Source organism: Balaenoptera borealis (assembly GCF_965194805.1).
Source record: "Balaenoptera borealis genome assembly, chromosome: 9".
Taxonomy (NCBI): Eukaryota; Metazoa; Chordata; class Mammalia; order Artiodactyla; family Balaenopteridae; genus Balaenoptera; species Balaenoptera borealis.
In genome coordinates this window covers 24,960,774-24,979,092 of record NC_138873.1, presented here as the reverse complement: position 1 = coordinate 24,979,092, position 18,319 = coordinate 24,960,774, and the positions used below count along the sequence as shown (strand labels likewise).

The window sequence follows — 18,319 nt, the reverse complement described above, 5'->3', positions numbered from 1 at the left end:
CTCCCCATCTTCTTGTGATGCCTGAAACTATTTTAAGAGTGGTGAAAACAGTAAATTTCACAATTAAGAAGCTGAAAATGGCAGTGTCTGGTTTGGGGGGTTCCTGTTAGCATGAATGAGTTTGTCAAGAGCTTTGGGTTTGTTGGGCAGCCAGTGTAAATGACTACAGTCAGGTCCTTCCCTTTTACTAGGTGGGGGAGGACCGAGGCCTGAGTGGGGAGGAAGGATACAGGATGAGAAAGAGAGTGACAGACTTTGCCCAAGTGACGTCAGCCTCATTATCTTACTGTCCAGAGTTGAAACTACTTGAGATTTTTGCCTAGAATGAGGTGAGCCGTGATTATTTTCACTTGGGCAGGGAGAAATAGAAGCTGATTACGGAATATTTGACAGTGAAGCCGTAGAAACAGGTACTGGAGTGTTCCTATACATTTTTTTAAAACCATGCTGACTTTGTATAAAGGAACCTTTTCTCATTTTGCTTGTTGGTCAAGCTGTCACAGCTCAGACTAATGTCCCAGGGGAGGTGTGTAACACAGGCCCTCACTGAATGTGGGATTCCCTTCTTTCCACTTCCCCCTTAAAGGTTTGGTTGTATCAGGTGTTTGTATTCCATTTATACCTTTGTGGGACTGCTATTCTTAAGAGCTAGGGATTTTGTAAATTTAGAAACAGCTTTCAGGAAACAATCAAATACATTTCTATAATATGGCTAATTTGTTATAGGTGTGGTTTTTGAATGCCACCAGTCCTGTTTTTTACAGTTAAAAAAATGTTTCCTATATGTTTCAGTAAATTGTAAGACTTAGGAATTTGAAAAAGAGGCATGACATTATTCATTTACTTACTTTCTAAACACCTAGTGTGTGAAATGTGAAAATACTTTTAAAAGAAATGTCAAGTCCGTCTCAGCATTTAAAATTTAAAATTTGGGTATCGTGAATGCAAGGGTACTGCTAGGTCATTCTTTAAATTTGATTTCCTTAGTCCTGGGTTAATATCACTTTGGTGATTGCCATTACATTACAGAGTCACTGCCTTTGAGGCTGTTCCTCTGAAGGATTAAAGATAAAAGCAACTGAACTTTGTTTAATTGACTGATTAACATTTTAAGATACTAAAGGTGTCTACATTTCAGGTGACTACAGTTAATTTACCCAGTATACATACCACTCTTCTACTTCTTTGCAGTGTGCTTCCCTACACTAGTCTTTCTGCCTAGGGTTACAGCCCTCTCTCTCCCTTCTGCTCTGCTTGTCATGTGTGGGTTTCATGTGCCAGTGTCTTTCCAATGCACCTTTATTCAGCACTGGATGTGTGCAAGGCATGAGCCCAGTGGTGCCAGGAGCATAAAGCTGAGTAATAGGCATCCTTTCCTGAGTCATCACCCGGTGGGGACCAACCACAGTGGGGACTCAAGTAAGGTTCAGTCCAGAACCTTCCTGGGGGTGGGGAGATCAGGATGCAAGGGAAGAGGGGAGTCCTGGCATCTAGAGATGGGCCTTGAAGAATGGGAGGAAGGGGAAGAAGTTTACTACGTGCCAGTCCCTGCTCTCAGCACCACCTGTGTATCAGTATATTTCATCCTTTTAAGAGCCATATAAGGTACGTTCAGTTGTTATCTGCATTTTATACAGAGGAAGCTGACACACAGAGAAGTAAAGTAACTTGTTCACGAGCACACAGCTCATCAGTGGTACTGCTGGGGTTCTAAGTGAGGTAGTCTGGTTGCAGAGTCCATGCTGTGAATTGCTACACTGGACGGTTGGGGTTTGGAGAAGTGAAGATTAAGCATTGTGACACCCGGGAGGTAGATGGGGAAGCCACGGTGATCATGGGGGTAGACAGTTCGGTTTGGGCCATTTTGCTAAGTTCCTGGAATCCGACACTGAAGGGGATGATTGTAACATAGCCATAGGCTTTGTGGGTCCCATCATCTCTGCCGCTTCGTTTGGTGGCATGTTGTATTACATGAGGCAAGTCTGTCTTCTTTTCTCTGTGACATTCAGGATAACCTAAATCCCGTGATAGTGTTTCGAGGGCCCTTTTGGAGCTACCATCTGAACTTGTTGGTTCAGAGCTCCGTCATATTTCCTAGTTCACTGGAGTGATTCATTTTTTTTGTTTGTTTTTATAAAGTGAATGGTGTGGGTTTTTAAAAAAATTTCATTTTATTTATTTTATTTTTGGCTGCACTGGGTCTTTGTTGCTGTGCACGGGCTTTTCTCTAGTTGTGGCGAGCGGGGGCTACTCTTCGTTGCGGTGCTCGGGCTTCTCATTGCGGTGGCTTCTCTTGTTGCGGAGCGCAGGCTCTAGGCGCACGGGCTCAGTAGTTATGGCGCACGGGCTTAGTTGCTCCACAGCATGTGGGATCTTCCCGGACCAGGGCTCGAACCCATGTTCCCTGCATTGGCAGGCGGAATCTTAACTGCTGCGCCACCAGGGAAGCCCCAGGAGTGATTCATTTTTAAAAGAACCCTGAAACTGCCTTTCGTTACACCCACGTCTCAGGAAGACCTCATACTACACTGTTACAAGTACTGACATACGGCTAATTGCACTGTGAAGGATTTGGACTTTTTGAAGCTTACTGGTATGTTTTTCAGCAGATAACGGATAATCAGAAAATAAATTCCCTTGGTACAACATCACACCAGAAGAAAATGGTGAATGTTTTCAAACCCTGTCTGGTGTTATTCCAGTAGTAGAAATCTCCACACCAGAAACCCCGTACCTTTGGCGTGAATGGGCTAAGGTGGGATGGTAGCTTTGATCTCACACTTGGCCGTGGGTTGGAATCCCACAGCCCGCTAGCTGACTTTCTCTCTCTCCCTCTCTCTGTGTTTCTCCCCAGAAGCCCCTTGTGCCACACCGCTGATCTGCAGCTTCGGGAGGCCGGTCGACCTGGAGAAGGACGACTACCAGAAGGTGGTGTGCAACAACGAGCACTGCCCTCACAGCACCTGGATGCACCTGCAGTGCTTCTACGCGTGGGAGAGCAGCATCCTGGTGCAGTTCAACTGCATCGGCCGGGCCCGCAGCTGGAACGAGAAGCAGTGCCGCCAGAACATGTGGACCAAGAAGGGCTACGACCTGGCCTTCCGCTTCTGCTCCTGCCGCTGCGGCCAGGGCCACTTGAAGAAGGACACGGACTGGTACCAGGTGAAGCGGATGCAGGATGAGAAAAAGAAGAAGTCGGGGTCGGAGAGGAACACCGGGAGGCCCCCCGGTGAGGCGGTGGAGGAGGCCAAGAAGTGCCGGCCGCCCACTAAGCCCCAGAAAGGCCTGAGCCACGACCTGCCCCGCCGGCACTCCATGGACCGGCAGAACTCCCAGGAGAAGGGCGGGGGCGCCGCAGCCTACGGGGCGCGCTCCCCCTGCGGCTCCCCGGGCCAGTCCCCGCCCACCGGCTACTCCATCCTCTCCCCCGCCCACTTCAGCGGCCCCCGCTCCTCCAGGTACCTCGGGGAGTTCCTGAAGAACGCCATCCACCTGGAACCTCACAAAAAGGCCCTGGCGGGGGGCCACGTGTTCCGAAACGCCCACTTTGACTACAGTCCGGCCGGGTTGTCAGTTCACAGGGGGGGCCACTTCGACGCGCCCGTGCAGTTCCTGCGGCGCCTGGACCTGTCCGAGCTCCTCACGCACATCCCCCGGCACAAGCTGAACACTTTCCACGTGCGGGTGGAGGACGACGCCCAGATGGGCCAGGGCGAGGATCTGCGGAAGTTCATCCTCGCGGCCCTCAGCGCCAGCCACAGGAACGTGGTGAACTGCGCCCTGTGCCACCGGGCGCTCCCGGTGTTCGAGCAGTTCCCGCTGGTGGACGGAACTCTGTTCTTAAGCCCCTCGAGGCACGATGAGATCGAATACGATGTTCCCTGTCACCTTCAAGGTACAGGTGTTCACTCACCTTGCCTGTTTTCTGTTTGTGAGAAGTGAAAAGCCAACAAGAAGGGATGGCTCTGTTCGGGCTTAATTTTAACCGATGATGTGTTTTTGTTCTAGTCAGGAGCTAGCTAACTTTTGAATATTTCAGCCCTGCCCAGTGAGGTGGTGGAGGTGGTGTCCTTTCCTCTGATGTCACACTATACCGAGTACAGTGGTCCTGGTGGGTAATTTTATGTTTCTGACTTGCTGTAATTTGAAGAGAGGATTCAGGTGTATAGTTTTTCGTAATTGGGAGGAACTTTAGAGAAGGAATTGCATAAAAATGTTTCACTTGCTATAAAATAGTTGCCTTTGAAACCTATGTTAATGTGCCCAGCAAGCTGTGTATTCTCTTTGATCCTTGTAAACGTAACACAGTGAGGGAAAGGTCAATGTGTTTTTAGATTAGTTGAATTAATCTTGAAATGTATGAAAGGTGAGACTTTCCTGATAGCAGCAAAAGGAAAATGAAAGCTCAGATATTACCCTGGTGGTGAGGCGTGGGGAGCTTCTTATTATTAGTGCTGTGGATGACATACAAAGACTGGGACATTTCAGCCAGAAAATGAATAACAGGGGGTGGGTCGGTTGACAGAGAAATCTGTCAATTCATGTAAAACTACTGAATTTATATAAATAGGGGATCCGTGACATATAACCCGTTTATAACTTTAAAAGTGTGCTTAAAAAAGCCTATAGTAAAAATGATATATCCCCACCTATCTTCTTCCCACCCACCCCTGCTGTCTCACTTCTCAGAGTGAGACACTTTCAAATCTTAACTGATTCGTCAGGTTTTTACCATCATAATTTTAAAACTGCTATCTTCATTCTCCGATTTTAGATATTACCTCTAGATTTACTTTTAAGGTGGATGATGGTTCATGCTTTCTTGCATCTTCCCCTTTCTCTCAGGATAATCCATCACAATTCTTAGTTAAATCCTTAATGATTTTGTTATTATGAGTATATAAATATTTAGTGCTGAGCCAAGAAGTATAGATGTAGTTCCTATTTAGAGAACTGTATGTTCTGGGACTCCTTTTGTTTTTATCAAAGTTAATAATTGCTTCACATTTTCATTTGCTTAGCCTTTTTTTTGAAGCTTTGGCTGGTGGTTCTAACTCTCCAGCAGCTCTACAAACCACCCTTCAAAAACATGTCCACATACCTGTCAAACGTTTTTTTTTTTTAAACATCTTTATTGGAGTATAATTGCTTTACAATGGTGTGTTAGTTTCTGCTTTATAACAAAGTGAATCAGTTATACATATACGTATGTTCCCATATCTCTTCCCTCTTGCATCTCCCTCCCTCCCACCCCTCTAGGTGGTCACAAAGCACCGAGCTGATCTCCCTGTGCTATGCGGCTGCTTCCCACTAGCTATCTATTTTACATTTGGTAGTGTATATATGTCCATGCCACTCTCTCACCCTGTCACATCTTACCCCCCCCCCCATATCCTCAAGTCCATTCTCTAGTAGGTCTGTGTCTTTATTCCCGTCTTGCCACTAGGTTCTTCATGACCTTTTTTTTTTTTCCCTTAGATTCCATATATATGTGTTAGCATACTGTATTTGTTTTTCTCTTTCTGACTTACTTCACTCTGTATGACAGACTCTAACTCCATCCACCTCACTACAAATACCTCCATTTCATTTCTTTTTATGGCTGAGTAATATTCCATTGTGTATATGTGCCACATCTTCTTTATCCATTCATCCGATGATGGACACTTAGGTTGCTTCTATGTCCTGGCTATTGTAAATAGAGCTGCAATAAATGTCAAACAATTTTATGAATTTTTTTCTAGAAATTTCCTTCATGGAGGCTTTCATCTTCCTACTCCTGTCTGTCCTGCTGCACTTAATGCCTGCTGTACTACATAGCTGTCCTTCTAGGAATTCTTTCATCTCTTTCCTATTTTTTATCTTCTGTTTCTTAGATCCCATACTTTGTTTTTTCTTGGTAAATTTCCTCAGTTTGTTAAGAAGCATCCCCTAGGAGCTTTCTGAGAAAGGAAGCATGGGAATGGATGTTTTGAGATTTTGAAAGTCTAGTAGTATCTTGATTCTATCTTCACACTTCCAAGTTATAATTATTTTCCCTTTGGAATAGTTTTCCCTTTGGAATATTTTCCCATAGTCTTCCAAGTTATAATTATTTTCCCTTTAGAATTTTGAAGGCATTACTTCACTGTCTCCTGTCTTCCAATGTTGCTACTGAGAAATCTAATATTATTCTTATTCCTGGCCCTTTATTTCCCCTTCCCATCCTCCAAAGGTTTTTAGATTTTCTCTAGTATTCTGAAGTTTCACCATGATGTCTTTTTTTCCATTTGTTGGGCAGGATGCTTTCTTGGCTTTTTGATTTTGTAAACTTATAGTCTTCAATTTGGGGAAATTTTCTTTTGATTTATTTCTTTGATGATTTCCTCCCATTTTCATTTTCTTTCTTTCTTTCTTTCTTTCTTTCTTCCTTCCTTCCCTCCCTCCCTCCTTTCTTTCTTTCTTTCTTTCTTTCTTTCTTTCTTTCTTTCTTTCTTTCTTTCTTTCTTTCTTTCTTTCGTTCTTTCCTTCTTTCTTTCTTTCTTTCTTTCTTTCTTCTCTGTAGAACAGTTAATCAGATGTTGGACCTCTTAGATTGATCCTTTTTTTGAGGAGGGGGGAGATCCTTTATTATGTATATTTTTGGCCCTGTTCATCTCTTCATCTTTATACTGCTTTCTGGAAGATTTCTCTGATTTTATATTCCAGTATTTTTACTGAGTTTAAGATTTTCTGTTGTCTATTATATTTGTAATTTCCAAAAGTTCTTTTTAATAGCATCCTGTTCTTGTTTCATGCATGCTATTTCTGTTTCATCTTTCTCAGCAGGGAAAGGGAGCTGAATTTGCGAGGAGTGTTCTCATTCATTTTCTAGAGTTTTGCCTACCGTCCTGTGTCTTTTAGCCTTCGTTATAGGGCAAGCCACTCTAAAACTTAGTGGTGTAAAACAGTGATGGTTTATAATTTCTCGCAATTCTATGAGTTGGTTGGTTAGGATGGCCTCTCACACATGTCTAGCAGTTGGCAGTCTGGTTGGCCTTGGGAACCTCAGCTAGAATGGCTTATCCCTGTTTATATATCCTTTCATCTGCCGGTAGACTAGCCTGGACTTTTTCACATGGTGTTCTCAGGATAGCATTAAAGATGGTGAGAATGGAGCTGCATGGCCTCTCTCTCTTGAGGCTTAAGCTTGGGACCGAGTAACATCACTTCCATCACATTCTATTCCTCAAAAAAATAAGTTGTAAGGCTATCCCAGATTCAGGGGATGATTCAACAGACTCTGCTTCTTGATGAAAAAAGTTGTATAGTTGTATAGTTCTAATGTGTGGTTATTTAGTAATTTGTTATACCCCGCTCTTTCCCTTTCAGCACCTCATCTCAACCTCCCCTGTGCTTCTTGTCCAGTTTCAGAGCTAAACCATTTATTATTTCTCCATCTAATTTCTGATCTCATATTCAGGGTTGCAAGCACCTCACAGTTTCATGGAAGATAGAATTTGTATTTTGTTCCTTGTACTTTATACTGTGTGGGGATAATTTTAGGGGGAAGTAGATGGAAACATCTTCACTTCACCATTTTATGACTGGAAATAATTCTTTATGAAGATGAATGAGGGTACAGGGGTACAGGGTACATGAGAGGAGAGTTGTCCTTTTTCTATTCATGATGGATAAATCCTTTTCATTTAATCTGTTCACCAACCAATCAAACTTATGAATTGCATACTTGTCCTGGGTACTATCAGTCCTTGCCACTCATCAGTCTATAATCTTAGGATATAAGATACATTTACAAAAGTGTAACTAACTTTACCAGGCCTAAGGCACTAGTACCACCTTTGGAACTGGTATCACCTGGATATTATGTACGTGAAGCAACCTATCATTTCCAAAGAGGAAGGGGACACTTTGGCCTGGGTAGTCAAAGGAGGTAATGTGAAGGCAGATGTCAAGAGGGGCATTGGACTTTGATAAGTACACGGTCTAACTACACTGGGGGTTTGTTGATAAGGAGTAATGTAAGCAAAGGAATAGTTGTTCATAAAAAGGTCAGGAGACAGTGAGAGAACCGAAGAGCACCATCTGGTTGGAGCAGAGGTTCTAGAGTAGGAAATGAGTAAGGTAGGTGGAGAACAGATTGTGGGTGTCCTTTCAAGCCATAACAGAGAGCTTTGCCATATTGATGAAGGGTTTAACAATTTTTTTTTTTAAATTTATTTATTTATTTATTCATGGCTGTGCTGGGTCTTCATTTCTGTGCGAGGGCTTTCTCCAGTTGCGGCAAGCGGGGGCCACTCTTCATCGCGGTGCGCGGGCCTCTCACCATCGCGGCCTCTCTTGTTGCAGAGCACAGGCTCCAGACGCACAGGCTCAGCAATTGTGGCTCACTGGCCCAGTTGCTCCGCGGCATGTGGGATCTTCCCAGACCAGGGCTCGAACCCGTGTCCCCTGCATTGGCAGGCAGACTCTCAACCACTGCGCCACCAGGGAAGCCCAACAATTTTTTTTTTTAAAGCCAACGGTTGCTTGGGGGAAAAGTTGTTTGAAAGGGGTGGAAGCTATACAGTTGAAACTTAAATCTGTATTCTAGATGCAAGGAGAAGAGAGACAGCTGGGTGGTGATGGTGGGGATTGAAAGGTGGGAACAGCTGTAAGAGATTATATTAAAGGAAAGATCACAGCTTTGGAGACAGCTTTACTGTACGGGATAAAGATGTGTCCTTGTTGGCTCACTTTGGCTCTAGACCAGGTAAACGGTATTGTCACGAACAGGAGTAGAGAATGTTGAGGAAGGGACCTGATCTTAGAGGAAAGAAGGTGGGGTACTTGTGTGTATTGGGTTTGAAGAGATGTTGGGACTTTTGTGTGGAGGTGTCTTTCACAGGCGCTATTAGAAATAAACATTTAGGATGAACACTGAAGCTTATTTTATAAAATTAGTGGCTAAAAGAGTGGAAGAGGCCTTGAATGGGGAGAAAAGAGAAAGAAAAGGAGGAGTATATGACAGAGCCCAGGACCAGATCTTAAGGGTACCCATCAGAGTGGATGGAGAAAGGTAAAAATTAGACAGGCCTAAGAATTCTGTGTATGTGTGTGTGTGTGTGTACACACCTAAGTACATACACACATTATCCAAATAGATAATGGATGCGTTAGGTGTGCACTACAGAAGTCTTGAGAAGTTTAACTGTTGATGATAAAGTCTGAGAATCTGGTTGTTGTATCAGCACCAGACAAGTCAATGCCATAAGTGGGGCCTTGTCGTATGTCCATGTTTTTATTGCCACATCTCGAAGTCCATGCCATCTTTTTTTATAACAAGCCAGTGCCAATAATTTCTTCCATCACGGAGTTCCAACCATGTATTCCTTAAAGCATTTTCAGTTCCAGTAGGAAGGCACGTTCCAGGCCACAGGATTCCAGGCTGCAGTTGATTATACGCTGCTGAAATAATGTGTAATTTCCAGTGGTGGACCGTGTGGCTTGTCATTCCCTTGCCCTGGGCCCTTTCCCCCTCAGTGCCCTCCCCAGCCTCCAGCTCCAGCCTCTCCTCCCTGATTTTTCCAGAAGAAGATGTTTTTGTTTGGTTTTAATAATCTATTAAGGTTGATTGAGTTAGGAATTTCTTTTGGTACAATAGTTCTTTACCACTTAGAACCATTGGTAATTATTCTCTCAGAAATCTGCTTTTTGTTTGAACTCACAACCCTAGAATTTAGAAATTTTAAATTCTTAGTATTTAGGACAATATATAATAGTAACTGAAACAAATTCCCAGCCAGGAATTCCCGTGATGTAGCCTGGAGATTAAGAGTCAGACAAGTCTGGACTTTGCTATTTATTATCTTTTTGAACTCGGGCAAGCTATTCCAGCTCTCTAAGCTTCAGTTCCTCCTATCTGAAGTGGGAATAACAGTAACGCCTACTTTAGAGGGTCGTTGTGAGGGTTAAATGAAATGATTCACATAGCCTCCTAGCAGAGTGTCAGATCCTTGGTAAGCACTCAGTGAAAGTTCCCTGTCAACTTCATCATCATGGTCATTGCTACCAACATGTGACTTCTCTGTCTGTCCCTGTCCCCACCCTTCCTAGCAGCCACCTTGATGTCTTTGAATGTTTGAGATCTGCAGTGTTTGAGAACTCCGTCTAGGATGGAGATTGGAAATGAAGCCTTTTCCAGTGGCTGCTAGATATTGAACTGACATCCTGAAATGCCCCAGGCCACTCTGAGTGTGAGATTGTTTTATTTTCAGTGCCCTACAGCAGAGGTGGGCAGTATTGCAGGAAGCTCTTGTCACCCTTCCCATTTTTTGGCATAGAGGCCTCCAAGGTTATAACGTCTTCGGCTGTTAATATATCCCATCCATTCATGTAACATACAATTATGGAGTGCTTTCTGCGTTCCAGATATTGTGCAAGACACTGAACCTTCAAGGAGGGCATAGTTCCTGCCCTCAAGGAGGGGGAGAGAGAGTCTTGTAAGTGAATCAAATGAAAGGTTTCCCTATAAGTACTGTATACCCCTTTCTAATGGGTAAGGAGCAGGCTGGTCCTTAACCACTGAAAATACGAAGAGCATGGTCTGGCTGATGGCAACCAGCAGCACATTCTGAATAAGAAGTCACTCAGGAGTATGTGTTCTGCTGCTGGTAGTTTTTTAGCACAGTGGAACCCCCGATCCCCACATAGAGAGCAGAATTATTGTTGTTACACATTGCCCAGACAGATGCTGGACATTCCCGCTCTTCCCCGATTTGAGCCTGAACCCTTCCATATCAACTAGGGTGACATCTTTCCTTTACAAGCATTAGATATTGATAAATAGTGGAGGAATGGGCTTATGACTTTCAAGAGCCCAGTAAATAACAAGACATTGAACTCCTTTGGAAAAAAAAAAAGCACAACTAAGATATAATTCTGGTTCCTAAATTGGATGTGGTGATGGATGAGCAATTTTGGAGACAAGAACAGTTAACATAGTAATTTTGACTATGGTATAATTCTGGGCTACCAATACCAAGACAGACTTTGGACTTTTTCATGATGGGACTTGTTGATGGATGAGAGCCCATGAACACAGACCAACATTGCTGGTTCAGCCTCCATAATCCACAGTAGATCTCTGAGCAGGAAGTCCTGCATGATCACAGGCTGCTTTTGAGCATCTGTGGCTTGGTCATTTTGAGTTTGGATGTCCGTATTATAAACCTGGCAGCACTTTTCGGAAAAATGAATTGAAGCCGGTATTTAATAAGATTGAACTTAAAGTATGTGTCCCATTGACAATAGTTAGTAATCCATCATTATTGTAAAAGGACAACTTGGGGATATATGATAAATATCATCTATTTCGCTTTTTATATTTATTCAAATGATAAAGTTTTGCTTATAACTGATAGATGAGCCATTGTTTTAATCCCCTTTGGTGACAAAAGGTGATTTCTTGGCCAGCCACTCTCAGCATCGTGTCTTCTGTGTACAGGGAGGCTCATGCATCTGTACGCAGTGTGCGTGGACTGCCTGGAAGGGGTTCACAAGATCATCTGCATCAAGTGTAAGTCGCGGTGGGATGGCAGCTGGCACCAGCTGGGCACCATGTACACCTATGACATCCTGGCCGCCTCTCCATGTTGTCAGGTTGGTATTTACCCCACAGAGCGAGTAGTGGGTGCTATCAGGCTTCTGTCCCCAAGTGAATGCAGAGGAGTTAGAGGCAGCTCTGCGGTTACGTTGGAGGAGGTGGGAGGGTGTGGAGAACGTGCTTCAGGCGTGAGCAGCCATGGGGCTCCCCGAAGTCCAGCAGTGATGGTTGATTTACTGCAGCGTGGTGCTGCTGTTACTGGAATACTAGGCAGTCATTAAAAGGGATCTTGTAATTATGTGGGAAATATTTTCAGTATTTTAAGTCAAAAAAGCCGCCTTTAAATGGCAGAATAATATGCTTCCATTTGTAAAAAGTGAACATGGAAAGGAACCTGCTAGCCTATTACCAGAGGTTGTCTCTGGGCGGTGGGATGCTGAGTGGTTCCTTTAGTTTTCTTTTTGCTTACTTATATTTTTTAATGTTTTATATGATTAACGTAGTTTCTAGTAAGAAAAAGTTGTCATTTAAAAGGAAAGAAGAAAGTTTCACTTTCTTTAATAGACAGGATTTTCTTTTTGTTTCGTTTCTGTGCGACAGTGCAATTATCCAGGAACTGCCTGCCCTGTCAGGTGTTTGAGGTTGACTTGAAAGATTTGTAGTCCTTAAAGCTCTGCTAAGGAGGGGCATATTCTGATGCTAAGAAAGCATCTGAACTTTAGCTGTCATGAGGAAAAGAGGGAAGTATTAACATTGGAAAATGCCTTACATAAGTCCATAGAAACACAGGAGACAAAACAAAATCCTTGGAAGTATCTTGATTTATTTCCAAGTGCTTTGGAAAAGAAAACACTTGCTGTATAATTCTTTGATATTCATGGATTGGAGAGATATTTTCCTTCCCTCTTAAGTGGCTAAGTCTTTAATATAAATAACTGATAAACATTTCATTAGTTTTATTACACAGTTTTATATCTTTAGCATTATGGTTTGACTTTTATAAAGAGAATATCCTTACCATTAGCAGTTTATTCAGAAGATAAGCTGCGTTGGTTGAATTAAAAGGTTGGCACAGTTGGTGTTTCAGCTATGCTGTGTATGTACTAGTGATCTTAGAAGAGAAGTATGGTCGTGAGAGACCTGAATGGCCATCTGTAGCCTGTCGTTTGATTCCAGATAGGGTTGACTCCTTTTACGCTATTCTCATACATGGACCACATTTCCATTTAAAACTTAGCCTTGGAAGTGAGATATCATTGTCTTTTAGTTATTCACTGTAGCATTTTATAATACCCACTGTTCCTTGATGCCAGCTCTTGAAATGAGGGGAACAAAAGGAAGGGACTCCTCTCTCCCACACACACCAGACAGGGTTATCTTTTAAAGAAATAAGGAAGTGAAAGAATGTGTGGGCCTATAACTCATAGAGTGTTAGCACTGGAAAAGACTCTTATTTTCCACATACAGTGGAGGCCTAAACAATTAGAATGTTTCTCCCAGGTCTACCCGCACGTGTCCCAGCCATGGCCACAACCTCTGTCACTCCCAGTCTGGTGCTCTTTCTACTCCCACCACTGAAAGGCACTGGGGTTATTTCCTCATCTTCAGGGAGAAAAGCAGAATGGCATCCTGCCACACCCAGCCTGCTGTTCCTCACTGTATATTTCTTCCTTAAAACAATTTAAGCCCAAACACTTCTTTTCTGGCCCCTTACTGAAATGGAAAACAGGTTTGATTACTTTTGGCTTAAAAAAAATCAATTAACTATATTCACTGAGAAGGTACAAGTGTTAAACACTATTAAGGCATCAAGGAGTGTCTTCCAATAAGACTTCGAGGCCAAAATAAGCAGGAATTCATTATTAGAAAGGAATAATAGGTTAAAGAGACTGGTTAAAGAGAGAGGTTTGCTTAGAATCTCACTTTTAATATTGTTCAGAGAGATTAGTCAGTTAAAAGGGAGTTTATCTCAGGTTACAGAAAGGTAGTCCATGTAATGGCTAAGAGGGTAGGCTCTGGAGTAAGCTACTGTGGTTCAGATCTCAGCCTTTCTGCTTTATCACCATGTGCCTCAGTTCCATCATCTAAAATTCATGTACTACTACCTACCTACAGGAGCATTTCGAGGACAAAATGAGATTATACTTCTCTATTACCTTTTTAGAATGAGTCTGAATTGAAAGTCTGTTATAATTTCTGGTTATTCACTGAAGTCCTTGGACCTGTTGCTGAGAGCTTGGGTCTTGTGCTGTTAGAGGGAGGCTGGGGCATGAAGAAAGGTACAGTGTGCTTGCAGGTTCCAGAAGCCTCAGGGTAAGCGTGGCCCTTATTCCTGGATCCTCAATTTTACTGAAGTATTTCAGGGAAATTTTATTTTTACCCCAAAGAAAACAGAAATGTAGTAACGAGTAGAATGAAAACTGTCTATGGATTTTAAAAATAAACAAAAAAAGTCTTCAAAGAAATTTTATGCAGTTTGGATGAGGGAAGTTGGTTTCAGTCACTTCTTAAAATCCAGGGGGCAGAGATTTCCAATTGTTAGGGGAACTTTACCAGAGAAGTTTAGGCAGTACAAGTTGAGAATTTTCTTCCCACCAGTAGGAGTAATTACTAGCAGTGCTGCACGTTGGGAGAGAAGAGTCATTCATCTTTCAGGCTGATGGGTGAATATTTGAGTGTATATCTCATGCTTATCTGATGCTCTGCATACCCTGTTTTGGGTAAGAAAAGGGATGCTTTACTAAACTCTTGATCAGGTTCCCAGGTAGAGCAGTCTCACGTTTTGGTTGGTCTGACGTGGGCAGCGCTGTGAGGTGGAGGGGTACTGTGGCTCACGGCATCTTGTGTTCCCCCCCCAGGCCCGCCTGAACTGTAAGCATTGCGGGAAGCCAGTGATCGACGTGCGGATTGGGATGCAGTACTTCTCCGAGTACAGCAACGTCCAGCAGTGTCCACACTGTGGCAACCTGGACTACCATTTCGTGAAGCCATTTTCCTCCTTCAAAGTCCTCGAAGCTTATTGATGAAAGCTTTGCTTTAGTAATAGCTATTTTATTGACATTATTACTTTATTACATATCTTTTCTAGGGAAGCCTTCTGTGACATTCATTTCTTTTCTAATTGAAAGGAGAGTTCCTTTGTGTATGTGTGCCACTAAAAGGGGGGCTGCCCCTTGCCTTCTCTTGACTCCCAAGTGTTAGCCTGTGGTCACGACCAGAGCCCAGCCGGTACTCCTGTGAGCTTGGAGGAGCAGTTAACTATCACTAAGAGTCTCTCGGGCAGCTTTTAGGGTGGTGGGGAGGATGGGGTGAATTTAGGAAAGGGATTATGTGGTCATAAACTGAGAGCATGGTAGGAGTTGGGAAGAAACTCTTACTAAAATGTTAACTGTCTAAAGGCCCACTTTTAGATCTCCTCCGGGCCTTGGGAAAAACATGTGACAAGTGAATGTAATCTGTGCCTGGAGAGCTGCTGGTGTGTTTGTCCACCTTGGTTTGGCGTTCCGCAGTGCATGCTGGCCTGCAGTTTCCCCTCACTGACAGATCATTGGAAGGTGGACATGAGCCCTGATTCTATCCCTGTTGTAGTTTAACAGCCAGTTTTCATACTGAAAATAATATCCAAATTATAAGGCATATGAAAGTATATATTTTTAGGTAAGCTGACCTATAACAAAGAGAATATGCTAAATGAATTTGGAAATGATGCAGACTGACTCAAGAGGGCAAAAAGGCAGAACGCTGTCATTTGAACTGTGTCTTTGAAGTTGGTCAAACAAGCTCTTAAGGAGAATCCAAGAATAACATGATTTGAGCGGTACTGATTTATATGGGTTGCACTGTCGAAGTGCCATTTGATGTCAGATCCTTCACACAGGTAAATCTCACAGCCACAGACCCTAACTGGTGAGTTTCAGAACCAATTGCCACACTTGTCTTCCCCCCAAATTGCTTATGGCTGCATTTTACCCCTTTAATGCTGCGTTTCCCAAATCAAAGATTTTGCCCTAAGAAGAAAAGGAAAAAATTATTTGTGAGCCTTTGAGGAAAAGAATAATTTTAGTATTTCTTTTTAAAGTGTTTCATTTTGGAAAATCACTGATTATAATACATAACAATATGTTTGAAAATAGATTATTCTGAAGATCTCCATGATACCTTACCATTGGTGAAGAAGATGATAATTTACAGAACTTGATTGGTCAGAGCAATGAGCTTTCCAAAATCCCAGCCTTCTGTTTATTAGAGCTTTCTGATTTAAGTAGACTGACACCCCATACCTTTAGAGAACTGGAATTGGAATATAATTTCTCAAAAATGAATTTGATAATTTCAACTATAATACACATATATGCTAAAAGAATGTTGAAAATATGATCCTTTTATGGGTAGCTAAATTTGGGGTTATGTGAACATTTTCTATTATTTAGTTTATACCGTTTATTTTTTTCTCAGAAAAACAGTTTTTCCTCTCAGAAGTGTTTAGGCATCATTGCAAGTGAGTTTCAGCTCTGCTACATGGAATATTTGATGTTTTGTTTGAAAGAACACAGCTGACTGTGAGGGATTGACTAATATTCTTTATCTTTCGGTTTGCATGATTGTAATTCGGCTGACCACATCCAGTTTGATGTTTGATGATCTGAAGAATATCACAGTGAGGGGAAATGCTGAATGCCTGTAAGAAGCAGCAAATTGTCATTGGTCTCACAGTATTGGAGGCAGGGAAAAGAGGTCTATAGGACACATCCCTTGCAAATTTGTCTTTAATACACAAAGCTGTAACTGAACTAGCTGTTTCGCTCTTGATTCTCTCATGTACCCAGTTATAAAAATTGGTGAGTTTCTCTTGTCTTCAGAGTACCATTGGATTTTATTTCTGCATTTAAAATGAATAGTAAAATATTTGTAATGCTGTTCTTTAACCCACCAAAATTTCTGAAGAGAAACCTGCTTGTATTGTTGTTCTGAAGCTTCAAGTTTACATAGAGATCACATTCAGCAAGCTCCTCAGCCTAAAACTTCTGCACGTGTAGTGTCTGATGCATTCACTATTTTCTCCTTATATTGTTGTCTACTCCGAGAAATAAGTGTGAGGAAGTTTCACTGTAAGTGAGTAAAATTTGCTTTTGGCATTTATTTTGATGATTAAGTTAGGATTCTATGGATGCTGAATTGATATAAAAGGAGAGGCATAGGTATCATATCCGAGAGTATCTTTTGCCTTTAAGGCATTGCATTCTTGTCTAAAATGGAAAATTTGGCTGATTTGAGAATAAAATGTAATTGAGTATGCAACCATGTGAAGAATAAATTTTGGAATCTGCTGACCTTAATATTTTCTCCACACTTTCTCAAAGTACTTTGCTCTGAGTACCTTGATAGGAATTGGAATATATCAGAAAAGATGATTATTTTTGTTGTGGTTTGGATATTAAAGGATATTAGTCACCCAAGAGATCCACTTTCTGTTTTTCTGATAAATAGTGTTCAGTAACATGAACCTACTCGTAAGTGATTAATAAGTGATTTTTATCTACTTTAACTTGTTTTATTTTTAAGAGTTATACCTTGAACAAATAAAATTACCTGCTTTAGTTTAATGGGAAGACTGTTTCTGATCATCTCATCTTCTTCTCTTCAGGCCAGCTCAGTTCTTCACTCTCTTCTGGTTGCGCTTGAAGCAGTTGATATACTGGGTTTACACCTTAAAAGATAGACATCTGCTGTGAAGTTAGGGAGTGGGGTGAATTATCCCATTGTAGTTAAGAAAGAGCTTTCCCCAAACAGTCTTTAATTCCCAGTTTTTGTAAAAGAAGCTCATTCATTTTCTGAGTAAAAAGTATTTTCGAATCTGTCTGGGGGGAAATTAACTCATCAGGAAAATATTATTAGGTGTTTAAATCCTAAAACTAACAGATAAACTGATACGTAACTTATTAGATCACCCAAACTAACTTGCTGAAATCTTTTGTTTTGTCCTGTAAGATCAATGCTTAACATGCAGTCTCTCCTCCCGTGCCCAGGTCAGTAACTCCAGGTTGCTCTTCTCTTTAGTCTCATGGTAGCAGCTGTTGGGTAATTTTAGTCGGAGGTTGGGGAGGAGGTGAGGAGAAAGTGCTCTTGTTCAGTGTTTTGTTTCCTATAAAAGGATGCTGCCTAACCCAGCTCATCTCTGTGTCCTGTTGACTTTATTATTATTCCAGGTAATTGCAAGAAAATATAATGAATGGGCGTCATTAACACCAGCTCAAAAACATATTCTTATCAGTGAAGATTTCTTGTCAAATGTCTTGGATTGCACTTTTGTTGAGGGAAGACAGTGTAAATAGTTAAAGAATGTTGATAAAATTGAAACATTTGGTTATGGAATTGTGTGGTGTTAGAAGGTTTCTGTTTGTGAAATGTATGTATTAAAAATAATAAAATTTCAGAAACTAACATTGTATTCTCTCTTTAGTGTGTCACTTTATTTTTTGCTGGGATTCCAGGTTTTTGAACTTGGGATTGTTTGATAAGAAAAGATAGTAGAGAAGACATTCTGAGGGTTTGATCTCTATTCAGGTAGCCATTTCAAAGTCACTACTGCAGCTAATAAAAACTACGAACTTTTTATGCTGTTTGAAAGTGATGTACCACATGTAAATTCCCTTTGCAACAAAATAAGCATTCTGTATAACAAAGTTGGTTCCATGTGGATAATCCACAATTATTGTTCTGGTTATAGGGAATTCTATTGACTAAGTAGATAATCCT

At 41.8% G+C, this 18,319-nt stretch overlaps 1 protein-coding gene across 10 annotated transcripts in view; it reads left to right on the top strand.

Annotated features, from left to right (window-relative positions):
- Positions 1–18,319, top strand: part of HECA (hdc homolog, cell cycle regulator) — a 175,516-nt gene that overhangs the window by 27,484 nt on the left and 129,713 nt on the right. For 5 of the 10 annotated variants that reach the window (XR_014248495.1, XR_014248496.1, XR_014248497.1 and 2 more), the window contains exon 2: positions 2,855–3,895. Coding sequence is in view for 5 of the 10 variants with exons in the window: in XM_082405485.1 (XP_082261611.1) it covers positions 2,855–3,895; positions 4,040–4,111; positions 11,465–11,619; positions 14,422–14,586 (1,433 nt within the window). In the remaining 5 variants the exon portion in view is untranslated. Of the gene's footprint in view, positions 1–2,518; positions 2,594–2,854; positions 3,896–4,039; positions 4,112–11,417; positions 11,620–14,421; positions 18,005–18,319 lie in introns of those variants that run through there. The other 5 variants (XM_082405486.1, XM_082405485.1, XM_082405488.1 and 2 more) reach the window with 5 other exon arrangements.